The sequence below is a fragment of the Pholcus phalangioides genome, unplaced genomic scaffold (genome assembly GCF_987345545.1).
Source record: "Pholcus phalangioides strain wild (caught in Gottingen) unplaced genomic scaffold, Ppha-v1.0 ptg000010l_1, whole genome shotgun sequence".
NCBI classification, from domain to species: domain Eukaryota; kingdom Metazoa; phylum Arthropoda; class Arachnida; order Araneae; family Pholcidae; genus Pholcus; species Pholcus phalangioides.
Genome location: NW_028301603.1, coordinates 29,480,155 through 29,504,382, shown reverse-complemented (window position 1 = coordinate 29,504,382; position 24,228 = coordinate 29,480,155). Strand labels below are relative to the sequence as shown.

The 24,228-nt window shown below is 33.3% G+C and overlaps 1 protein-coding gene across 3 annotated transcripts; it reads right to left on the bottom strand.

Moving 5' to 3' along the window:
• Window positions 1-429: 429 nt before the first annotated feature.
• LOC149081252 (DEP domain-containing protein 1A-like) lies at window positions 430-24,005 on the bottom strand. 3 transcript variants are annotated; one of them, XM_089238090.1, is made up of 13 exons: window positions 23,822-24,005; window positions 20,564-20,721; window positions 19,695-19,802; window positions 19,145-19,405; window positions 17,544-17,674; window positions 16,660-16,707; window positions 15,079-15,225; window positions 11,401-12,276; window positions 10,169-10,365; window positions 9,584-9,757; window positions 7,419-7,595; window positions 6,474-6,589; window positions 430-2,727 (listed from the first exon to the last, which is right to left on the bottom strand). In XM_089238090.1, exons 1-13 carry the CDS (start codon window positions 23,873-23,875, stop codon window positions 2,715-2,717), a joined length of 2,460 nt encoding a protein of 819 aa, XP_089094216.1. In that variant the 5' UTR covers window positions 23,876-24,005; the 3' UTR covers window positions 430-2,714. The 3 variants fall into 3 exon arrangements, with proteins under 3 accessions (XP_089094216.1, XP_089094217.1, XP_089094218.1); XM_089238091.1 differs by having other exon boundaries at window positions 7,419-7,532; XM_089238092.1 differs by having other exon boundaries at window positions 7,419-7,529.
• Window positions 24,006-24,228: the final 223 nt, after the last annotated feature.

Genomic DNA, 24,228 nt, shown 5'->3' with positions numbered 1-24,228 from the left:
TTTCAGCTTCATATCTCTAAGCAAACTAAAGCTTTCAAAAATTAGGAATTCAACTGCAGACATGCCATTCCATTACAATGGAAAATTACGTTATTATGAAAATGTAAAACAAGAGTGATGAATGTGACATTGCAGGATCCCAAGCAAAATTTCCCTGATGCTGATCATTACCTGAGCAAACTCCTGAAGAAAGAAATATTGTATAATTTAAAATCTTAAATTCCAAATGTTCTTCAAAATTCAGTTTTTTTCCCTTCACAGAATTACCCCCCCCCCCCCCCGATTTTTAAAAAAAATATTTGCATATTCCCCTGACTTTTTGCTAGATATTTTTTATTTCCCTTGGCTTTTGAGGTCCTAGGAACCCTGTATTGGAAAACAAAAAGAATGGAAACACTGTCTGAAAGAAAAGATGAACTGAAAATTTTATTTCAGTGACTAGCGCATAGAAAATACAAGTAGTAACAGCACATGACACGTGTGATAATCTCTATTATCTCAGTAATGAAGCTAGAAATCTGAAAAATGACAATTTCACAGACAAACAAAAAACTAAAAGAAAAACAAAAAACAACTAAAAATCACAACTTTTTGCTGAACAAAAACTCAGGAAATGGTTAAAATTTTTCCCATTACTTATACAAAATTCAACTGTTGTGGTCATTAATGAAAAACTGATGCACAACTGATTGTCATGATTACAAGCAACAGCAAAACAGGCCTTATCCAAGGATGATGTCACTCTGTTATCCATACAAAGGTTTCCAATAGCTGGCTGATGCGAAGATGAACTCAGGAAAGAAAGAAAATTCTGCAAAACAAAAATTCGGATAAACCTACGTCCTCTCACTTGTGAGAGGATGTGTGTTCGATTGCTCACAAGGACAGTTGAATTTTCCTTCTTTCCTGAATTCATCTACGCATCAGTCAGTTGTTGAAAATTTTCGAAACAGGTCTTACCAGAAAGTGGGAAGTGGGGCGGAGGGGGCTATAAACCCTAGCATGAAAATAATAGAGTTGATATGTCTTACATAAGCTATGATTAAGACAACATCCAGCATGGCCTAACCGTATGGGGTAATGGGCTTATAATCTCATCTTGTGACGGAGCCAATTTCATGGATGGTTTAGTTCATTTGTTCAAGATAAACTGCAATAAAACCTCGATTATAAGAGCCAATGTGGTGGGCAGGAAAACCACAAATAAACAAAACACATGGTTATGCTGCCAAAGAAAGTGACATCGTAAAATGACTGAAAGATATATTTATATATTTTACTTGTGTATCATAAATATTAAGCATATATCTTCATTATTCATGTCAAACAAAATCACAATTCAAATCAAGAAAGCATATACAGTCAACGCTTGATTTCACAAACCTCCAATTTACAAACTGAAGCGATTTCACAAATAAGGCCTCTGGTCAAAGACTTTACAAAATTTCCTTGAATGCTTTTTACATTTACAAACTTTTGATTTTAAAAATTAATTGTTCAAGTCTGTTCGAGTTTTCAAAAACAAGCCCTGGTTGTAATATATAGTTTCACATACATTCATGCAATCCAGAATAACCTCAACTTTCTTCAAAGGCTATACTACAGTTCTGGAAGAGGTTACCAGCCACCAGTGGTCACTGACCTGCTGCTAACTGGTGCCCTGGCACCATACACTTTTTTGTTTAATTTTGTGGAAAAAATCAAGTCTCAAGAGTTTTGCATGAAAATGTAGAAAAACCTTAATGTAATTATATTATTTCAAAGCAAAATCAGAAACATTTTCAACAATTGACAAAAGCATACTAAGACCCAGAAACAATTTTTTCAAATCATACCCATCAACTACATCAAGAAATAAATATCTTAATAAAACATAATGTAATAGGATTAATTATATCTATGCAAGTCTGAAGAGAATAAAACAAATTGCACATTCTCTTTATATTCAGATAAATATAACATTACGAAACAAACTATGAAAATAACTTAAGGTATAGTGGACTCTCAACAATCCAGTCATGTACTAGTTCGGCTCATCTAGTAATCTGGCATTTTCAGGGGGGGGGGGGTCTTCTTTGAACATAAACAAGAAAAATATGTCACTGCATATCTGCGAGCAGAGATTTATATTATTTGAATGGGCTTTTTCAATTAACTTCCAGTAATCCAGTGATTTAAATAATCTGGCACACCCTGGTCTAATATGTGCTGGATTAGCAAGAGTAGTTCGCCCAGCGCAACACAACCTGCATGGGTAAAAGGCTTATATCCCGGGAGGGACAGAGTCTGGGTCGTGTCTGGTCTGTCAGATTAGCAAGAGTCTACCGTATGCATAAAAAAACATCTTTTCAAGTCTTCCTTCCCTGTCTACAATGTGTTAAGATAGCTCCATGTGTAATCGATTATGATTGCACTTGTTTGGGTACGTAGCAAGAAATCATGGACTTTGGAACAATCTTACTACACACACACACACTTCTGTTACTGTAGAATTCCCTAAGTTTATACTATCTTAAAAAATAATTTAAAAATAAATACTTTGGTGAACATAATATGGCACATTAACATGAATGCAAAATACTGAAGAGATATTCATAAACAGGTAAAAATTGTTCTTGCCACAGTATTTACATCAAATGATTTCTTCAATGTCAACTATGTCTGAAGAAGCTTCTGGATCATTCTGATGAAGTAGCTTTTTTAACAAGAACCCATTATGTTTCAGAACTGCAAAAGACAACAAAGAAGAAATACCGCTACCTATTAAAACTTAAATATTGGTTAATTGCACATGAGACTAATCATTCAACAAAAAAAGCGGTGAAAGAGTTCATAGGGAACAACACTCCAAATTCATTGAATGAATTGGTTCTAACAGTCATTAGGGTACTGCCCTGCGTTTTGCTCATGCTCATTCAGTCCGTGTCCACACACTCCAGTTACTCACCAAGCTTTGGCTCAGGAGGATAAATTTGAAAGTTAAGCATCAATCATCAAAACAGCAGGCAGTAAACTGATAAAGGTCTGCCTATACACAAGAGTCGAGAGGCTTGTGGATGTATAGCAAGCCTCTTTGATATACTGTCAACAGGCCAACATGAGCCACCAACTCACATGGCACACATTTTTGTCCTGTGACTTCTCATTCCCAGGTATATAAAGGCATCTACATATGCTTACTCACTTTGCAGATGGAGTAATAAATAGATGTGCTAGACTTGCTTTTTTCCCTCTCCCCCTCCCCCAGTACAACTCGGTTGTGATGACAGTGCCACGGCCTATGCTATACAAAATGCACAACTCAAGTCCCTTTAATGTATCGACCATCCATAGATCCCCTCACGTTTGACATTCATCTAATGCATGTTGCTTGGCTCGCAATGAAATATTTCATAACATCTGTACACATTGATGGGGGAATTTCAACAAATCACTCAAGGTCACCACCTTGTCTTGTGACTTCTCATTCCCAGGTACATAAAGGTATGTCTAACTCACTTTGACTGTGGAGTAATGCATAGATACACTACAGTTTTGACCACACAACCCAGTTGTGATTGAAGCACCACTGTCTGTGCTACAGAAAAAGAGACGCAACTCAAGTCACATTGATGTACTGACCATCCATGGGTCCTCCTAAGTTTGGCAATTGTTTAGTGCAGTGGTATACAAACTTTTTGAAGCGTGACCCACTTTTGACCAAAAAGAAATTTGTCGCTGACCCTTACATAGGCTGACCATGTGTCCAGTGACCCAATATAAGCTGACCATATGCTCCGATATTCCAGGACATTCCGATTTTTTTGCCAGTAAACATGCTGTCCTGAAAGCTCTTTTCGGAACACTTGGTCCAATTTTAATTAAAAGATATTGTTTTTTAAATATGATATAAATATTTACTTTGTTTTTTGATGTACTTGGTGACCCTTATGCAAGATGGAAGTGCATGGTCCTTGATTTTCGTATACAGGGTGATTAAGAAAGAATCATTCGATTTCAAAATGATTCTACACTTGAAATTGACCATAAAAAAAAATTGTTCATAAAACGTACACACATTTTCCCCCGTATATATATTCACATATTATGTACTTATCATTCTATTCTGAGTTTTTAATTTTTAAGAAATATACAATTTTGAAATCGGGTGATTCTCCCATATACTTTTTTTGCAAAGACATTGCACATTTGTGATTCTGGCATGACGGACCCAATATACTGATTATTGTACAAGTAGAAATTGATAAAATCACATGGTAATTAACTCAGATGAATAAAGGCATTCTTTAGGTCTAACATATTTTTAAATACAAATTAATTTCTCATTTGGAAGTTTTTATTTTTGAGAATCTCTCGTGACTCACGGTTTTCGCACCACTGATCTAGTGCCTATCTGCTTGGCTTGGCTTGGCCCACAATGAAATACTTTGAGACATCACACACAATGATGGGAAATTTCAGCAAACCATTCAAGGACAAAAGCACTTGGATGTAGATGCACCTTTACTCACAAACTCAGTGAATCCCATAAATATAAGTATATTACAGCTGTGCTTCTTTTTTAAAATAGTGTAGACCCAAATCTTTAGCACAATCACTCACATGTGAAACAACAAAAAAATATCTACTACTATATCCTATATAAGGATGCTCAATATTACTCTCTGGTCCTGATGCATTTTTCATAGTGTTAATAAATTATATCTATAATGACAACTTCTTTATAACAATAAGTTTCTCCAATCCTTTGATTATCATTATACAAGTGTTTAGCTGTATATCTGGTACCGTTAAAGTGTATAATTCAGTTATTTCACAGAATAACTGAATTATATAACTGTAACAATAACATATACATTATACATTTTCAGAAGAGAAAATACTCAAATGTCACTTCGCAGAAAAAGCAACCCATAGAAAATGAAGTATTATCAAGTGCAACCATTGACTTCAGCAGGATCGGAACTAGGGGGAGGGGCCAAGGGGACAGCTGCCCTGGGAAGCAAACACTTTATTCGGCAACAGATTTTAGGAAAGAATAAAAAAAATACTGTTATAAAATCATCAAATTTCACAGTGTAGGAGATGGCAAAATCATGTTTGTCTCCTCCCCAAAAATACTAGTTACGGTCCTGCCTACAGTCAAATTATGTGACCAAATCAGCTGAACGAATCATTTACAACACACGCTTCAATTACGTCGCTTGAGTCAAACTTTGAAGTCAAAACTTTATCACGGGAAATAGAGTAGTCTAGCTACCAAATACTGGGACTTTTAGTTTGATTCCCACAATATAAGATTAGTAATCCACGAATATGTCATGTACATCAAAATACAAAAATATGCCACAACAAGCATGAACGATAACAGACATGTATAAATTAACATGAGTCAAAAAGAAAAACATAAGGTTTGTAAAAATCACAAAAAAAAAACAAAAAAAACACAAATTATGTTTCAAAAATAACAATTAAAAGGCAAAAGGAAACTGCAAAACTTATGCAGTAAAACATTGATTATCTGAATATGAATACTGATCAATCGAAACATAGGTTAACCGAAAGCATTCTAGTCTGCAAATTCACTGCCTTTAGATGGCTATGAAGTGGTTAGAATAACAAGAATGTGATGCTGCCTTTAAAATGTTTGCGAGATTTAGCAGCAAAAAAAAAACAAGTCTCAGCTCTGAAACAAAAAATAAAATTTTGGACTTCTTTTTCTAAACCGTAGGCCTACTTTAATGCCATTCGAACTTGTCAAACTAGACTAGTCAGTTCTCTGTGTTATTTGTAAGACGTGCGATACAAAATATATACAGTTTTGTTTTTAATATAACTGTTTCTTTGTTTCATATTGCTCCTATGACACTGGTACAATTTTTTTCATGAATGATTGGTTATCCAAAAAATCAGTTATCCGAACACCCCCCCCCCCCAGTCCCCAATCATTTCAGACAATCAATACTCTACTGTAGTATTCTGAATGTGCATTAGCTTCAACTGGTTCTATAGAACTGGGAGAGAGGGGGATGTGCACACACGCAATGACAACTAATTTGTTCTTTTTTGTTATTGATCTGTCCTTGTATTTAGAACGCCCCTTGATAATCAATATTTTATATACACATGTATACCAGCATAAACTTGAAACAGTAACATGAATTCACGTTCAGCTTCATCAAAACATTTGACTCAAATGGTACACAGAATTATAATACAGCAAAGAAAATAAAAACTTGGCAAATATATCATATTTTCAACCTTAAATCACACGAAGCAAGTTACCTCATGAAACTGAGGGAATATGTTAGTTTGATGCATGCAATACACATAAATATACCAAGAATTTTTACACTCAAAAGTGTAGCACACTTGTATGAAACATAATGAATGATATGAATTAAAAACACAACAATCATATTAATAAAAAAATATAATATTGCAACAGAAATTGCATAGTTATCTTTGCTCACAATCTCAAACCCAGAAATTTAGTCAGCAGCTGCTTCTTTGGCTTTGAGAGCACATTTTCAACATCTTCGGGATTGGGAAACCGTTTCTTGTAGATGTCTGGATATAACTCTTTAAACTGTGACAAAGAAACAAAAAATTATCAAAATTATCATGATGTGCACAGAAATAATAGCTTTAGCTGGCCAAGGAAAAAAAAGAGTAGTACTTTGTTCATACGAAAAAATTTAAGCTTTCAAATTTATGTTACCCTTAAATCCTCTTAAAAAGAATAAAAATCATTGTTGATTTATTTATTCCAAGTTTCAAATATAAATATTTACAAGTTGTACTCAGAAAAACACAGCATACAGATCTCTTTAATGCAAAATAAATATAGCATGCGTTACAACCAGATTTTTAGTTCATTGCATGAATATCATTTTATACGTAACAAAATTTTTTATTTTTTTCCAGAAGCACTGAGCCTCTTAATGACAGTAACTTTTCGATACCCCAGCAACATTTGCACATTCTCATAAGCAGTCACTGTTAGGAGCTTACGCTGTATAACTTGTCGATATTATAGCAACTTTCAGGAATAAATTAAACTTGCAGCTCAAAAAAGGTAAAATTGTCAGGGGTCTGTCAGACCTTTTTTGTAAGGTCTTGTTTTTTTTATATTTTCTTCAATTTTGTGAGAAATGAAACAATCACATAAATATATTGCAAAAGAAATGAAATGCCAAATTTATGGTCTCATTAATTTGAATTTTATGAAGGGTCTGATTTTCAGTTCCATGATTTTGTAAAAGGTCCAGAAAACAGACCCAAATTTCAGCAGGACAGACCTCCTGATTGTATCTGAATGCTTTTCTTCTGATACATACAATCCAAAAAACAAAGCTGTGTAAACTAGACCGATCTCTTTGACAAGTAAAACAAACTCTCAGTTTTTAAATATCTACCTGTTTAAATCGTTTCCGCTTCTCTTTTTCAGAAATCCTTTCATCTGACACAATATTTTCTAGAAGATCCAGTAAAGCCTGTTGGGATACCGACACTTTCTGCTGTTCGTACTGCTGTCGTGAAATCATTTCACAATAAGTTAGGTTACACAGATCATCCATAGAAGAGTATTTAATCTGAAACGAAGTCACAAAATGCCACCAACATGAGAAAGATGAACATGCTTCCCCATTGGAAAAAGATTCATGCAGAGACTATACCAGACATTGCAGAGACACTAAGCATGAAAGTTCACAGAAACCAAAAAAAAGCAAGCCCAAAACCTTGTTGACATTGCGGATAACTTAGGTATCAAGATTAACATGAAACATTTTTTTTACATGAATTGGAAAAGCAAATAATTCCCTGACATTTCAAAATTTATTTACTTAGTACACAACAGCGATATTTTCTCATATGTTAGAGCAGCAAAATATCAAGCATAATTATGAATGAAAAATTAACTTTTTTTTTTTTCGCTACATTATTCAATCTTCCATTGTCCTTCAAGTTCAGATTCACCACACTCATATTTGTGTGTAATCCTCATTGAAGTTTATGACTAAAGCTCAATACCAATCATTGATTTGATTAATAGTGATATGTTAATCTCAACTGTATGCAAGTAATTATCGAATTCAGAACCAAGCAAAAAAAAAAGAGGAAACAGATTGAAATGTTAGATTCATAAATGACAAATATTAAACAGCATAAAAAACCAACAGTATAAAGAAAAGATATTAGTCGTAAATTAGTAGCTAGTAATAAATATCATGCGATAAGCTAATGACGTGAACTGGGAATAGTTATAGCATCATCATTTTGGATAAATTAAGAAGTTATTAATAAAAACAAAAATAATTGAAAAATTTATAATATTTATATCATTTGTAACAAAATTGACAGTTCGAAAGAGTAAAATTAGTTCATAGTTATTCAAAAGTAAAAACAGGCAAAATTACAAACAACAGTTGTAATGCACTAACTGATGATTTCAGTTATCATATTCAAGTAATATCATTACAGGCTCATTCTTACAGTAAATAAATCATGTGCAATAGTTAAAATTTGCTAGGTTAGTTAGAAATACATAATATGCACAAAATAAATACATAGTATGATCAAAAAATAATGAAATCAATTTCCCCCTCATCTTATATGTAAAAAATGTTTGGAAGTGTGATGCTGTTACAGATAATGGGATGTCTAAAGTGACTGGTGACAATGCATAACTGCCAACAGTAGAAAAAAGATGTTATTTGTAAATTAGTGGCTAGTAACAAATATTATGAGATAAGCTAAATGATGAAAACTGGGAATAATTATAGCATAATGATTTTGGATCAATTAAAAAGTTATTAATGAAACACATGATTTTTTAAAAAAAGGTGAGAATTAGGGAGATTTTAATGTGGATCCAAATGTCTTACAACATCCAATATACAAGGGATTTTCCATTAAATGAAAATTAAATCATAGGTTCCCCCGGATAAATGTAGCATTGTGCTAGCCATGGCCGATTGGCATAAAGTCTCTAACTATTGCCATCAGTGGGTTGAAAATTACCTTTAATTACTACACTGAAATCTCTGCTAAAAAAATCCACTGACCTAAAAACGGGACATAGAGACTCAATGAGATGTACAATCTGTTCAGGCCATTTCCGAGATTTAACTATAGAGAAGCAGAATTGGTGCTGGATGTTTGGCGAATTTAGGCTTTTCCCCACCAAAAAGGAAACATTTCTTTATAGTTTCTAACCATAAAGAAATGTGCAACAGTGACATTTTACATTAATCTCAACGGTACGATACACATCGTAACATCGTTTTGGGGGCAGGGAACAAAAGCAATGGTCTTTTTTTTTCTGATACATTATTTGATAATCATTTTTTCCCAAAAATGTAGAGATTTTTTTCAATTAAAGTTTCTTCCTGTTAGGAAGGCATGAAAGCATAGCTTCTTGTAGAACATCTTTAGACTGCAAGTCCTGGCATAACTAGTTCTTATGCGTGCATAAAATCATAAAATGAACTTTCTTAAAACAAAACTATATATACAGTTTTGCCGGTATATATATCCTCCATAAAAAAATATAGGCAACTCCACAGCAAGAAAATCTTACCTTTCTCCTCTGTAACTCAGCAATTTTGTTCAGAGCTTCATCCAATACTGGAGATGGTGGTTTGAAGAATGATTCACATTCATTCACCATCATAACTAATATTTCCTTGATAAAATCCCTCTGGTACCTTGACCTTCCAAAATTCATCAGGGCCGGCAAAAATGTTTCCATGAGCTGTATGAAAATTCATCAGTAAAATTACTCATGTTGAACTTGAAAATCGAAGGGAACTCGTAAGCATTGGAATGCATGGGAGGACATTACGAAATTGAAAGATTGTTATTCACAATTTAATAATAATTCACATGTTAATCTAGTTCAGACAGATATAAATATGAGAAATGTTTTCAAAGCAGATTTATCCTTCTTAAAATTATGTAGACCATTATGAAAGTTTAAGACCAGCAAAACTATATCATATATCAATTCAGAGATTGTAACAGTGCCGATTCATCTGTACCTCGCAGCCAAAAAAATGTGCGTCATAGATTTCGATAAATGTGATATGATCTTTAAATTTAGAAATATTTTCATAAAAATCAACGAGAGCAGCAAATATCAATAAAATACAAAAGTTAAACTTGCATATTCAGCGTTTCCTATGGCTGAATCTAAAACAAGTTTCTCGTTCCTGGAGATTTTATTCATCATTCTCAGAAGCAAGTGTAAATGACGCCTCTGTGATGATGGCATTATCAGCAAAACAGTCTGAACCAGATCTCTGAAAAAATCTGTATTTGAGACAGCCTGAACTTCTTCACATTCCGACTGATCTTTGATCTCTAAAAGATAAAATTGGACAAGTCAGACTATGAAATTTATCAAGTGTATAAATGATTCATATCTTGATGTATCATTAAGTTATAGAATTAAGTATTATATAAGTTTCATTCCAGCAAAGAAATTGAATTTCTACAATATTCTCATAAAATATTAAGTGATAATTATTACAACACTTTTATTTGAACATAATAATTCATTGATAGTCAACTATATATTACAGGAACAGTGCATCTAACTGAAATTTAATCAATCAATTTATCAATTAAAATTTTTTGGAGTGAATAAATATATAAAAGCACATTTTCTAGTGGTACTAACTGTCTCTGTGGTGGTCGAGTGGTCTTAGTGACAGACTTGCATCACGAGGACCTGGGTTTGAATCCCACCGCTGCCACAGTGGTGATCAGCTTTCTGCGGTTTCTAACTTTGAGGTGCAAATGCAAGCTAATCTACTTGTTAAAAAGTCTCACCACAGTGAGCAACAGGCCTACAATGCACAATTATTCAATCATTACACTTCACTAACAGTTAGAAAAATTAATGGCAGATGGCAGCATTGCACAAAAAGCAAACTCCACATTAGGTTCACAACACGTACATTATGGCATGTACCAATTCGTTAGAAATTCCGTAGAGGAATGTGTACAAGGTGCATGTACGGTTAAGTAGTAGTGGATATCATCTGAACTGAAATGCACCTCATTCCATCCCTTTAAAATTCAAATACTTAACAACAAAGTAATTAATTGGTTGTATATTATCATGTTTGAATATTATTTTGTGCCATTCTTTAAGACGTGTACTATCACTATCATACTACTATCGTGTAGAAAAGATGACAACAACAGGATAAATGTGATGATAATGTGTTGCCTCTTGATATAATAATAATCCATTTACAACATATCCACTTTTTCATGGTCTCCGCAGAGTATTGTTATATTGAGGTTTCACTGTACATGCACCATCATCGTTTTTATGCGATAAAACAAAGTTATTAAATCAGAGTCTATCCCCACTTAAAATTTGTTTACCTTCATGTGACAAATCAAAGTCTCTGAAAGCAGCATTTTCAAAGCAGTTTACGCTTTCTGTATTCGATTCATTCTTCTCCAATAAGTCATTGATAGGATTCGAATGGACAGAATCTTCTTTTTTTTGAGAAAGGCAACTCTGGTTACAAGTAGATGCATTTTGAGAAGATTGGAAACTACAAAAATTATCTGGTTCCTTGGACGAATCAATACTTTGGACAACAGATGTTCCAACATTTCCCCTGCATGCTATATCATCATCATTTGATAACTGGCAAGACACATAAAAACTTTCACTGGTATCACCTGCATTGCATGAATTATTGCAACTGTTTTCAATAGCAGTAGTTGAGTTCTCATCACCAATATATTCAGACTCTAGAGACAGAACAGTTTGATCTAGTGAAGAAGCACCCTCGGTTACATTGGATGACTCTAAATTTCCGTCGCTTAGCAGAAAACTTTTGTTACTGCATGCATTGCTACACCCAGTACCCGAATATGTGCAAGCACTCATTGTACTAGCAATGCTTCTGACAGTTCCACAGCTTTCGGCTAAACTCACAACCGATCCTTTTCTATTTTCCCTATAGCTTGACACAACTCTTGTGACTGGACTCACCGATGAAAATTCTGTTTCATAACGCATACTACTCAATGGGTTCTCCCACATTGCCTTTGAATCATCTAATAGGATCTTGCCTTCTGTGCTCTGGATACATGTCAAATTGCCAGAGCCGTGATATAATGATATTTTACTCCTGCACAGCGGAGTAGAGGTTTTGTGATAACTCGAAAAATCTTCACTTTCTGCCAAGCCAGGATTAAAGAACTTTTCCTTGAGCACCGCCCAGCTATTCGGATACATGCAATAAACTGAAAATAAAAAAACCCATACATTACAGTGAATTCAATGCAACATATATATATCTAGAAACGGCAAAATCAAATTAAAAATTAGAATGAAATGGAGCAAGCGATAAATTAAAATCACTCCAGCTCTAAATTCAACTGCTACAAATGCACTGTTATCTCAGCTAACCAAGATAATTTGTTCCGCAACCACACTCAGACGAAATGCGATTTCCCACATAGATTTCAATGGAAAATTATTTAATTCATTCTAAGTGCTGCCTAAAATTTAAAGATAAATCTTTTAAAACACTAAGCACTGTAAAAAAATAAATAAATAAAAACTGATCAGAAGCAGAGATGAACAACTCCAGAATTCAATGTAGGAGAATTCGAAAGACGAGAAACTGAAAATCTTTTTACTTGGCACTATGGACACTGGACACAACCAAATCGGGTTTGTAGGTGTTCTCATACATTAGGTGGTCTCAACTCATTTCTCTCTCATATACACACAAATGAAAAAGTTAGCTCCTACACTATCAGAATCGTTCAGTTTAGTGTGTAAAATGAAAACATTCAAGTCTAGGCTTCGTTATTTTAAAATGAATTTTCTTTTATTTCATATGGAATGACTCAAAAGCTTTCTGAAAAAGAAATAGAGGTACACATGAAAAGTGAGGCGAACTTTAAATAATAAATAATTAATAAAAATAAATTAAGCAGGCTTGAGTGACAGCAATTCTGATGATGATTGCTGCGAAAATTCAACTCACAATACGGCTATGTTATGTATTATAATTGCAACACTTCTGAACATCCTTTGGTGAGCATCTCATCGACCTGGACCCCCATATTTATGATGTCTCAGATGTGTGTGTAATGTGTTTGAGAATCGCTACCATATATATTGATCTACCATATATATTATTAGGCCTATGACGATTTGACTATGCACATGTAAATTGAATTAGAAAAATTATATTGGTCCTTTGACAAAGATCACATATCTAGCTGAAGCTTTCCATCAGACCTCAAGAAATTCCATTCAAAGTTTAAAATCCATTCATCTAATTTAAATCAAATTGACAAAATTATTTTTTAACTTTTTTTTACGTTACAAAATAATTAAACATGAATTTATTAAACGACACTGATCTCTACCGTACTGTTAGAAAATGAACATTTTTATCTTATTTTAATCATTAGAGTTAAAACAGATTACTATTACAAATAATAATTACAAAATATGAGAAAATATTTAAAAAATCATAATTTTTCTCACTGCAATGCAACATTGAAAAACAAGTGTTTTTTAGCAGTTGTATGCTGTAATCGATTTCTCAGCTTAGAATAAATGAATGGAAAAGACGAGGAAATTCTTTTGAGTTCTGAAGAACTTGAAAGCATTTTGACATATCTTTGAAGTTCATCAGGTATGTCGCCGCGAAGATTAGGAAGATCCTTCCGAGTTAGGAAAACAATGGGAAAAAGCAGCAGGAAGAAATAGATTTAAACAAAAAACAAATCTTTCAGGAAGAAATCTATTTCTTCCTGCTGCATTAAATGTGGAAGAAACTGATTTCTAAAACATTACTTTTCCTTTTATACTCATGCAATAATAAGCTTGATTCTAACAAAATCACCAACGAATGAGACAAATACTAAAACTCCTTATGCATATTGACATGCTATAGGTGTTGTCTTCAGTGGATAAGAATATCTCGCACCACATAGATTGATTACCACATCTTCAATTTCAGTTCCTCAGCGGAACGAAAAATCAATGTCTGTTCAAGTCAAATGACGTGGCAAGAATGAAGCGAAGCACCAGCGTGTAAGTCTTTTGCAACAACCTGATTGGCTGCTTGCGAAATGGAGCTATCTGATTGGTCTATTCGAATTTTCTTTCACTCACCAATGATGAAAAACATTATGATTAAAAATATTTCCAAGCATTTCAATTGGCTGTTATATCTGATGTCTACCGGCAGCTTTGGTCTTATTGCATAGGGAACCTGTCGATCATGCATGTCATATGATAATCCCTAAAATACTTTTACATTTCAATTAAATGTGACATATTACTTCTTATAGTTATATATTGCCAAATAATTACATAAATGTGCTGAACATAAGAAACTAATTATTTTTTAGAAACATGCATTAATTATACTTTCAATAGAATATTTTTTATACTCATTAACATTTTGAGCTTTAATTATTAAAATAATTTGTTTTAATATGTGTGCTTTATTTTGGAAAATTAAATACTACACATCTTGGCGAGATATTTATAATCAAATGTTAAAAAAAATATTGTTTTTAAAACATATTTGATATTATTTTACAACCAATGAGGTGAAATAATGAGCATTATTTATGTGTACTTCAACTAAACTATAATTAATGCACATTTTTTCAGTTTCTTCCATTTCTTCCACTGTCCCGGAAGAAACTCAACCCTGCCCCGTGGTAACAATCTCCTGTGGTCATGTAGATGCAGAGGTATTACTGTATTATAGACAAGACCTTCATTATCAAAGCAGCATATGAAAAACATTTTTTTTTTAAATCTACCAATGAATTCATTTAATTCTAATTATCACAATTATTTTAATTACCGGTAAGAATCTAGAATATCACAATATTAAAATTCTCTTTGAATACAATATAAATTGTCTTTTTTTCTATTTTTTTATTTTAAGATTCTGAGCCAGTTGAACAAATACAAAAAAAAAAAACTTAAAATGAAATCGAACAATTTCAAAAAAAAAAAAAAGGAAAAAGACTGCAGAAACATATATAAAGAGAATTCATACTTACAATATGAAGTGATGATGAATATTTGAATATCACTAGGTATCAGGACAGATTGCGGATTCAAGAAATGATTTCTGATGACTTTGAAAACGTCTTTTTCAAATCCTGGGTACTGGGGAAGACAGCTTCCTGATCCACTTGCATCAGGCCCTGCACAAATTGATTATAAAAATAATAAACTAAATAATGAACGCTTCTCTGTAAAGAAAATATTCATCACAAATCATTTGAAGAACGAAAGAGAAATATTTATTACGAGAAGTAGTGTGTATATAACTGAGTTTTGTTAATTATTCAACACAGTAACATTAACTTAATTTAAAAATAGTCAATAAATGTTTGATATAAGAACTGAGAAATTTCAAGGCAAGTTAACCCAATGCACAACCACAACAGCTTCTTCAACTACTCTTACAGTCGTGAGTATGTGAAATATTTTCACCCATTGTATGAACTGAAGTTTATTCAAGTGATCAATCTCTCAAAAATGTAAGGAATAAAATTCTTTAGTATTAGATGTACCATAAAAATATACTATTGATTACATTATTCTCATATTTTCATGCTTTTAATGTGTTAAGTTGAATAAGAAAATGTCTATATGCCTTTGTATCTGCATCGGTATAAACTTTTGTCTCTGTAAGCCAATGCCAGAAAAAATAAATAAATAAAGACCGATCTTTGAGCTTCAATTAAATTTGAAGTGATTTCTATGTGTGTATTTATAGTATATATTGGTTAATTACATTATCAAAAACATTTCGTGACATTACCAAATAAATAGATTATGGCTCAATTTTTTTCAACTTTAACTCTTCATTGCTCATCCACATCGATGCAAAATCAAATTAGACATGCTTAACAACTTCATAAATAAACTTATTACTCTTTTTGAATAAAACAAAAATATAGTGAAACCTTGCTACAACAATACTTGATATAACGATAAATCCCTCTACAATTATATTTTTAAAAATCTTGTTTGGAATCACCTAGTCTCTTGTTAAACTCCTCTTGATATAACAATATCCTTTACTACGATAAACCTCTCTATAACAATATTTTCCTACGATATTTCAAAATTACCATAGGATATAACAATATTTTTCATATTTCACTCAGAATCACATTCAATGTATTTTTAAATTCCTCATCAGTTTTTGTTTTTTCGAGGGTGTTTAATAACATCATTATTTTATACTGTCTACTCTCGAAAGGACTTTTGAAGTTGCCGTGAAGCTATTTTCTGTGTAGTACACAACAGCGTTGTGTGATAAGCAACTTTACAGAATGAAACAACTTGCTGAATTTTACTAATTCAAATTTTTTGAGCACAATTAAATCTTATAAATGTATTTTACACAGTTACTAACAATGCAAATTAAAAAGATATGCCAACAACAACATAAATTTGGCGGCAGCTGATAATGCTACCTTTCAATATAATGATAACCTCTCTCCACAACAATATTTCTTCTTGATCTGTTGAGTATCATTATATTGAGGTTTCACTGTATTCAGATGAGGTTTCCTATAATCATGGCGATCAAACTAGATTTTAGGTAAAAAAAGTCTGTTACTCACAATTAGCCAAACATTTCATAGCAGAAATAACCCAGTGTGGAATATCATCTGAAGAAAGAGTAACACATAAAATGAAAATGTTATGAATTTTTTAGTAGGAAAAGCAAATAATAATAAAAATAACAACTCTATAAAAATGTGAGATGCTTTATCTTGTTTTTCATAGAATAAATACTTTAATATTTATTGGCACACTAAAAAAGAGGCAAGTTTTTAGAGTTAAAAAATATTTTTTTTATTCACAATAATACTAAGACACAAGAAGTGAGCAAGTGCTTCCAGAAATCAATATTATCTAAGTAAGCAGTGCCAAATATTCAGATTGGATGAATATTTGGCAAAATGCTAATGTAAATCTGAGACATTAAACAGGACATTTATAAAATAGTGCTGATTAAAAAAATTAACTCTCTCAAAGGATTAAATTCATCTGGGGTTTTTTTTGTGTGGTATTATGAAATTTTTTTAGGTAGCTATATATGCAAAAAAAATTCCTCATAGTGATGAAACCAGGCAATGAGCTAAAATTGCAGTCAATCCAATGAAATGGTTCCATGAGAACACTGAATTTGCTTGTATATTTTCTTTCAAAAACATGAGAAATTTTTGCTCCACTTTCACCACCAAAGCAAATTCAATTTACAAAATAATTACATACAGGCGAATAGCAAGCTGTCATCTCCTCCGCAATAAAATTCTCTTACTGAGACTTTTTGAAAGATGTTGCTAACTTGCATTCGCTCCGGCAAGCATACAGTGATAACTGAAAGCTCTATGAATACCACAGCCACTATTCTATTTCTTTTATAACAATAGAGCCTCTCACATAATTTTCAACACTTATTGCTAATTCTGATATAGAAAATGCATATAAAAAGAATCACCCGCTTTGTTGATAAGTGTAACTACACCGGTTCGGCTGATCCTGTTTACATTGTGCAAGATTGTCTTCCCTTTCACTGCATTCAAATCTATAAGATCCTCAGGTTTTATTGGTGAAAGTAAATGTTCCAGCCTGGCAAAAGATATAAAAATCCTTTGGTTTGACAGACTAACTTTTACAGGCAAAAAAAAGTTTGTTTCATAAATATTTTTATTTTTTAGCCCTGATTTGATATACATTTTCCAGACCATTAAATAATCACTGCTGGCATCACATTTACAAAATATTTAAAAGGAAAAAGAAAATCACGTCTTAAGAATAAATATGAAAAATGTTTATTCACCAGTGAAAAGAGAAATAAAAATAAATAAATAAATGAATTAAGCATGCATTCATTCAATAATAATAAATTGATGTAAACATATTTTTATTCGTGCTGAGTGAAATTAGGACAAGCACATGCAGAAGAAAAGATTCTTTCCTTCCCCCTCCCTTTCATGTCACTCTGTTGATAGCCTTTGTCTGCTTGAAATTTTAATTAGAGGTCAACTGGAGTTCAAGGATAACACAAAATATTATGATTTTGTAACACAGTGTCTTCTTACAAATTTGAGGATAAGAAAGCTATTTAGGGTAGTTTTTATTGAGCAAAAAAACCTAAGAAATTAGGCAGGCACTTCAATTTTTTTGATTTGTCACACCTTGGTATAATACATAGACTTAAAAGATTCTATGGTTGGCAACTCTCTGCAGGATTAATGGGATAACACGCATTCAACTATAGCATCAAAAATACAAAAATGTCTCTCAGCATTCAATATCTTGAAAAAAAAAAATCATCTTGGCATAATTTTTTTTCCTTAAAATATTAACACAGGTAAAAAAGCAATGTATATTGTATTAACAATTTACAACATTTCGAACATTATTGTGCATATTTTGAAAACAGTATTTTCATTTAACATGTAAAGCTCTTGCTATGCACTGACGCTGTAGCTGAACAAGTTTGACACAATGCAAAGGATTTTATCTCACGTTCGTGTGTCATTCCATTTCACCTACTTCTTAAAAATCAATAGATAAAAAGCACTCCAGATAACACGAACCTTGGTAAATCAAGGTCTCACTGTATGAGCTTAAGTTTGCGAAAAAATTGAAAAGTTTCAATAAAATTAACCAAACTTTACTACAATACTGTGAAACAATTATGATTTAGTGATGAGCAATTTACTATTTCAGTCACTTGTAAAGCAAACACTACTAAAGGAACACACGTGAAATTAATTTCAATAATCCAACAGCCAAATGAAGAAATGTAGAATGAAAAATAACAGAAAAAGACATTTAAACACAATATATATATATATATATATATATATATATATATATATATTGTGTTGTGCAAAATTGTGTTGTTAAAATTCCTTTTAATTTTTTCGCCTTTTCATAATATCTAATTTATAATTTCGAGTTATGTGTATAAAGCAGCCTTTTTTGGTGCTATACTCTGACTTTTGAAGTTTTTCATTGAAATCTAGTTTTTGTCAGTTGCTATTTTAATGCATACTATATACATATATAACAGAAAATTAAGTGCAATACCTTTTTAGTAATGCTGCTCGCCACACATTTTCAACTTCACTCACAGAGAGTTGTCTTTCAACAAAATAACATTCTGGATATGAATTTTTCATTGGATAATCCGAAACTTCTTTGGATTTGCTTTTAGTTTTAGGCAATGTCCCTTGTCCATTGATGGAGTTGTTTTTATGAACGAGGTTAGTTCTTGATGTCATGGGTGCCCTGAGCAATGACCGCAATGGAGACTTTTTGACAGATTTTGCTGGTGTATATTGGACAAATCTAGAAATATTTAAAACAAGAATGATTTCGGTTTATTAATCAAATGATTAATCAGAAACATGCAGGTAGTGCAAAATATATATATTTAGATACATGATAACAAGTCCAAGGAAGGGATGTTGAAATAATGTTAATTTACATATATATATATATTTTTTTTTTTTCTGGAAAACGCCAGATTATGTGAGTATTTGTTTCCATTTACATTTATTTCAGTAGCTGAACATTTATGGGCACTAACATTCTTCATCGAAAACATGAGATGAGAAATAAAAATCTATGTATTTGCCTGTATAAATGAGAGTCGTCGTTGAATTCGTTTTTCCCATTCTTGTTTGTTGCACTTTCTATGACATTTGACTTGACAAACTTCTGTAGAAGCTGCATTGTCTGCTGCCTATTGAGATACAAAAAGGAAAGGTAAGAGATTAATAGAATTGAGAAAATGATCGGCGGGCCATGATAAAATGCTCCAAAGGGCCAAAAATGTGATCCGTGAGCCATATGTTGAAGAACCCCTTGCCCTATGTGCATTCAAGTTCCTCAAAGGGTTGCACATAAGTACACCTGACTTTTGCTTTTCTTCTTTTTCTCTTTTGAACCCTCGCACAAATCAGTTGTGAACACAGTGCCACAGTTTTCTGTCATAGAAGATTCCAGAGGCACGACATAAGTCTTTTCACTATACCAACAGCGATCAGATCTTCATGAGCAGTTTATTCACTTGTCATAATCTTTCAAATTATAAATAGCTCAACAAATCACTCAAGGACAATACATTGCTACCTTACAGAATTTGGTGCCTAAATTTTTTTCTGATTTTAAGTTCTGGTAAATACATGCTCTGTAAATTAGTCATATAATATACAGTGAGTTAAATTGTATTGAAATCAAAGCCTTGTACTTGCTACTGCTTAAGAAAAAGAAAAGCAACTTCGAAGAACAGTAGAGTCTCTTGAAAACAGACATCCACGAGACATAAAATTTTGTCTACTAACGAGTGTTTGTTAATGGTTAGTAAAATATATTAAGGCACGCGTCGACATAATTTTAAAAGACCCCCCAAATTAATGAGAAGCACTCGCTATGAAGGAGGGGGGTTTCACTCTATTATCAATAAATAATTATTAAAAACTATATTAAAAAAAATTGAGTTACCTGGTAACATGAGGTCCAAAATTAGGATTGTTCTTCAGATAACAATTCAACCAACTGATGCAATCGGAGGCAGTGAAGCAGTCTTTATAATGCCTAATCCGATGGCGGTGTCGTTTCAGTGGCATACCAGTACGGAATGCTAAGATAACTTCATTCCACTATCGTGGGGGGGGGGGGGGGGGAAAGAAACAAAAATCAACACTTTACCACTTTTTTTACAACAAATAAAACTGTTGTATACTTATGACTATGAGGGACATGTGCTCAGATTTCTTTTTTGCCTTCAAGGGGGCCTTACAATTTTTTTAGATCTGTCTGTCTTATGCATTTCAAAGTCTACCCGAATATATGGTTCTTACTCCCTCTATATTCTATCAGTTTTATGTACCCATTAGTCACGGGCAGAGATACGGGTGGGGGGAACATCAAAGGTTAAGGCTGACTTATCTAATGTGGACCTAATATGTGTATACAGTCAAACATCTCTATCTCGAAGCTGGCAAGACTGAAACAATTTTTGAGATAGAGAGTTTTCGAGAAATATTTTTTAGTAAGAAAAGAAAAACACTCCAAAAATGGTGAAACATTCAATTGGTATTGATAAAAACTAAAAAAATATTGTACTATTGTATGTTTGCTACATACTAATTAAATTATTGGTTAAGTTACACAATAAATGTTCAGTTACACTGTATATAAATATATACTGTAATACGTTCAATTTTTTTGTTCAATTCAATTTTATTTATGTACCTTCTAACATCTAACAAGCTCCTCACACATTTCCTTGTGAACTTACAGCGCAAAAAAGAAATATATAGAGTCATGTCCTGGACCCCTAGGAAGGCAAATTTGGTGCTCCAGATGCTAGACCAAAAGGGCATTGGATTTACTCATTTTTCGTTCAACGATAGAGAGGGAAAGACTTCAATATGGAGATACTGGTCCTGGGTGACAGAGTTAGTTTTAGTTTCTAGTTGTCTTGCTCCTGGGCTTGAGCCCTTGGAACAGCAAAAGTGTAATCCCTTTCTCTTTGGCAATTTCCTTTCAAGCCTGTTGGCGCTTTTCTTCCATTGTTTTTTTTCCTGTCAGCTATTATTATTTCCTTCAGCTTTTAGGTTTGACACTTCTTTTTTTACTGTTCGTCTGTATTGTCATTGTCTGAAGGTGAAGGCATCCCCCCCCCCCCCCCCGAAGTAATGGGCTGAAATGTATGACATACGTTGCAGAACAATTTGGAAGAATTGTGAAGAAAAGTGTAGAAAAATTACATTATACATGGAAAATTTTACCTTGTTTTCAGTCAGCTAAGGGCTCGTTGCAAAACATTCTGCTTCGGGGAAGTCATCGCTATAGGTCACTAGTGGTAATAGGCTTTTGTGTTCAAAAATGCAGTGTTTCAATTTTGAAGCTTATTTGCCTCATTGTACCGTTTCTACAGTATGTTACCTTCAGTTTTTCTTGTTAGAATATCTCGTTTTCTCTCAGTTTGTACATTTCATACTTTTATTTTTACTAATTTTTTGTATAATAGCTATTATACGTAGAATTTTAACCCTGCAATCATATTTTTATTGAACCTAGAGACCAATTTAGACCAAACCCAGAGAGACTTTTTTGTCCTGACCGTTGCATTATTTAAAGAGAGTCCTGGTTTTTATTTATACTTCAGAGAATATTTATTTATATGACACTGTAAAGGGAATCCTGGTTCATAACCAGAGTTTTTTATTCTGGAATCATGTTTCTATTTCTATGGAATCATGTTTCTATTTCTATGGAATCATGTTTCTATTTCTATGGAATCATGTTCATTTTATAATAATGTTATTTCATTTTCAATCTTGATCCCGTATCTGGTCTAAGATGTTTTATTTTTAATCTGGATTTCTTATTTCGTCTGAGAATGTTTTGTTTGTTATTGTTTTCATCTGTTGTTCATTTTTTCATTTTAACAGCTCTAGTATAATCCATTTTTGGTGTTGTGTTGGAGATTTTTTCTTTGGCAAGAAAAACATCAAAAAGCATAATTCCATCTCATCTTGCTTTCGGAAGTTTTTCTTACCAAAGAAAAAAAATAAAATCATCAGCACATTGCCAAAGAGGGGATTATACTCTGTGTTCGGAAAACAGTCTCACTCTTGAATGTGGGTAGGAGCCCTCGATAATGTAGGGGGGAGGGAACAAAAAAAAATTTAATCTAAAGGGGATAGATGAAAACAGATTAGGAAACATTGATCTATATCCCCCTTTAGATATAAGTGGAAAAGCTATTGTATATTTCGCAAATTCCTTTGGCAACTTCCTTACCAGAACACTAGCGCTTTTCCCCCAGTCCTCTATTGATGCTGGGTTGCTGTTTCTTCTTTTTCCTTCTATCTGCGATGCAGGTGGCACTAGTTTGAATACTCTTTCGCACATCAGTACTCGCCCCATAGCTGAGAAAAGCTTCAAGGGTTTCAAATCATTCAAACAACGCAGTAATACAATAGCATATTATACCCAGCACCTTCTATGGGGTGACATCATCCAACAGCAAGGGTTATGGAAGGAGTAATCAAACTAGCGTCACCTGCATCACATATGGAAGAAAAGAAAGTTCTAGAAGGAAAAAGATTAAACGGCAATCGAGCACCAATAGAGAACCGGAGAAAAAAAAAGCGCCAGCCTTTCGATAAGGAACTTGCCAAAAAAGTCGCCAAGAGAATTTGCAGATTATATTATAGCTGTTCCGAGCTGTGCATAGGACACTTTCAAATAAATTAAATTTGCACTTTGGTGAGGGCAAAGCAACTCCCCCCTAGCTACAACGTCTAGCATACCCCTTTTATAGATTTCCCAGTGAACTTACAGAGTAAAAATGGAAAAACAAGGGTCATGCCTCAGGATCCTAGGATAGAACCCTGTAAGCATAGCCCATCTCCATCCACAAGGGTGGGGTTGGTGAGGCTCCACCCCACCCCAGGCACCCTAGACGATTCTCATAGGGGCAGTGGCGTCTTAACGCATGGGCCTGGGGGCCTGCAGAGGGGTCTCACAAAAACGGGAATCAGTAAAAATTTTCGAAAATTGGCCAGGCAGGGCCTCAGAAAAATCGCTCGGCCCGGGGGCCCACGATACCCTTAAGACGGCCCTGCACAGGGGCCCTAATGGGGGGGGGGTGTGAGGGCATGCCTATAAGCCTCCACTTGTTGGGGCGTAAAGATTGGAGTCATTAACTAATTTAATTGGATTTCAAGCGTGGGGAGAGAGACTTACTAGACGAGTTGCCCTGTAAGGTTGATCAGCTTCATCGTCCATTTCGCTTGTCATCCAAATTAATACTAAGAGCTATTCATTGAGCTTTTGCGTCCTAAAATATCGAGATAAAATGCTAATTTCATAGATAAACACGGGCCAATAAAAAATAAATAGAAACCAACGTAAAGTTTTCAAAACAAGTGCCAACGTTTAATCGTCAACATCGAAGATCCTGATTGGTCAGTGTAATTACCGTAGTTGTAGTTGTGTTTCACACATGGCAATCAAATTTACTTGCATTTGAAAAAAATCTCACATTAATAAAATAATCGGCTAATAATTATTTTACAAATAAAAAATCATAAACACTTGTTAAAAAACTTCATATGAAAGAAATCAAAATTTTATAATAATAATAAAAAAAA

Excerpts from the sequence above, each read along its gene's own strand:
- LOC149081252 (XM_089238090.1), bottom strand. The coding sequence starts at position 23,875 with ATGACAAGCGAAATGGACGATGAAGCTGATCAACCTTACAGGGCAACT. Across the intron at positions 20,722-23,821 it reads CTTACAGGGCAACTCGTCTA|TGGAATGAAGTTATCTTAGC; the intron begins GTAAGTCTCTCT and ends CCCCCACGATAG. Across the intron at positions 17,675-19,144 it reads CGAGCAGCATTACTAAAAAG|GCTGGAACATTTACTTTCAC; the intron begins GTATTGCACTTA and ends ATCTTTTGCCAG.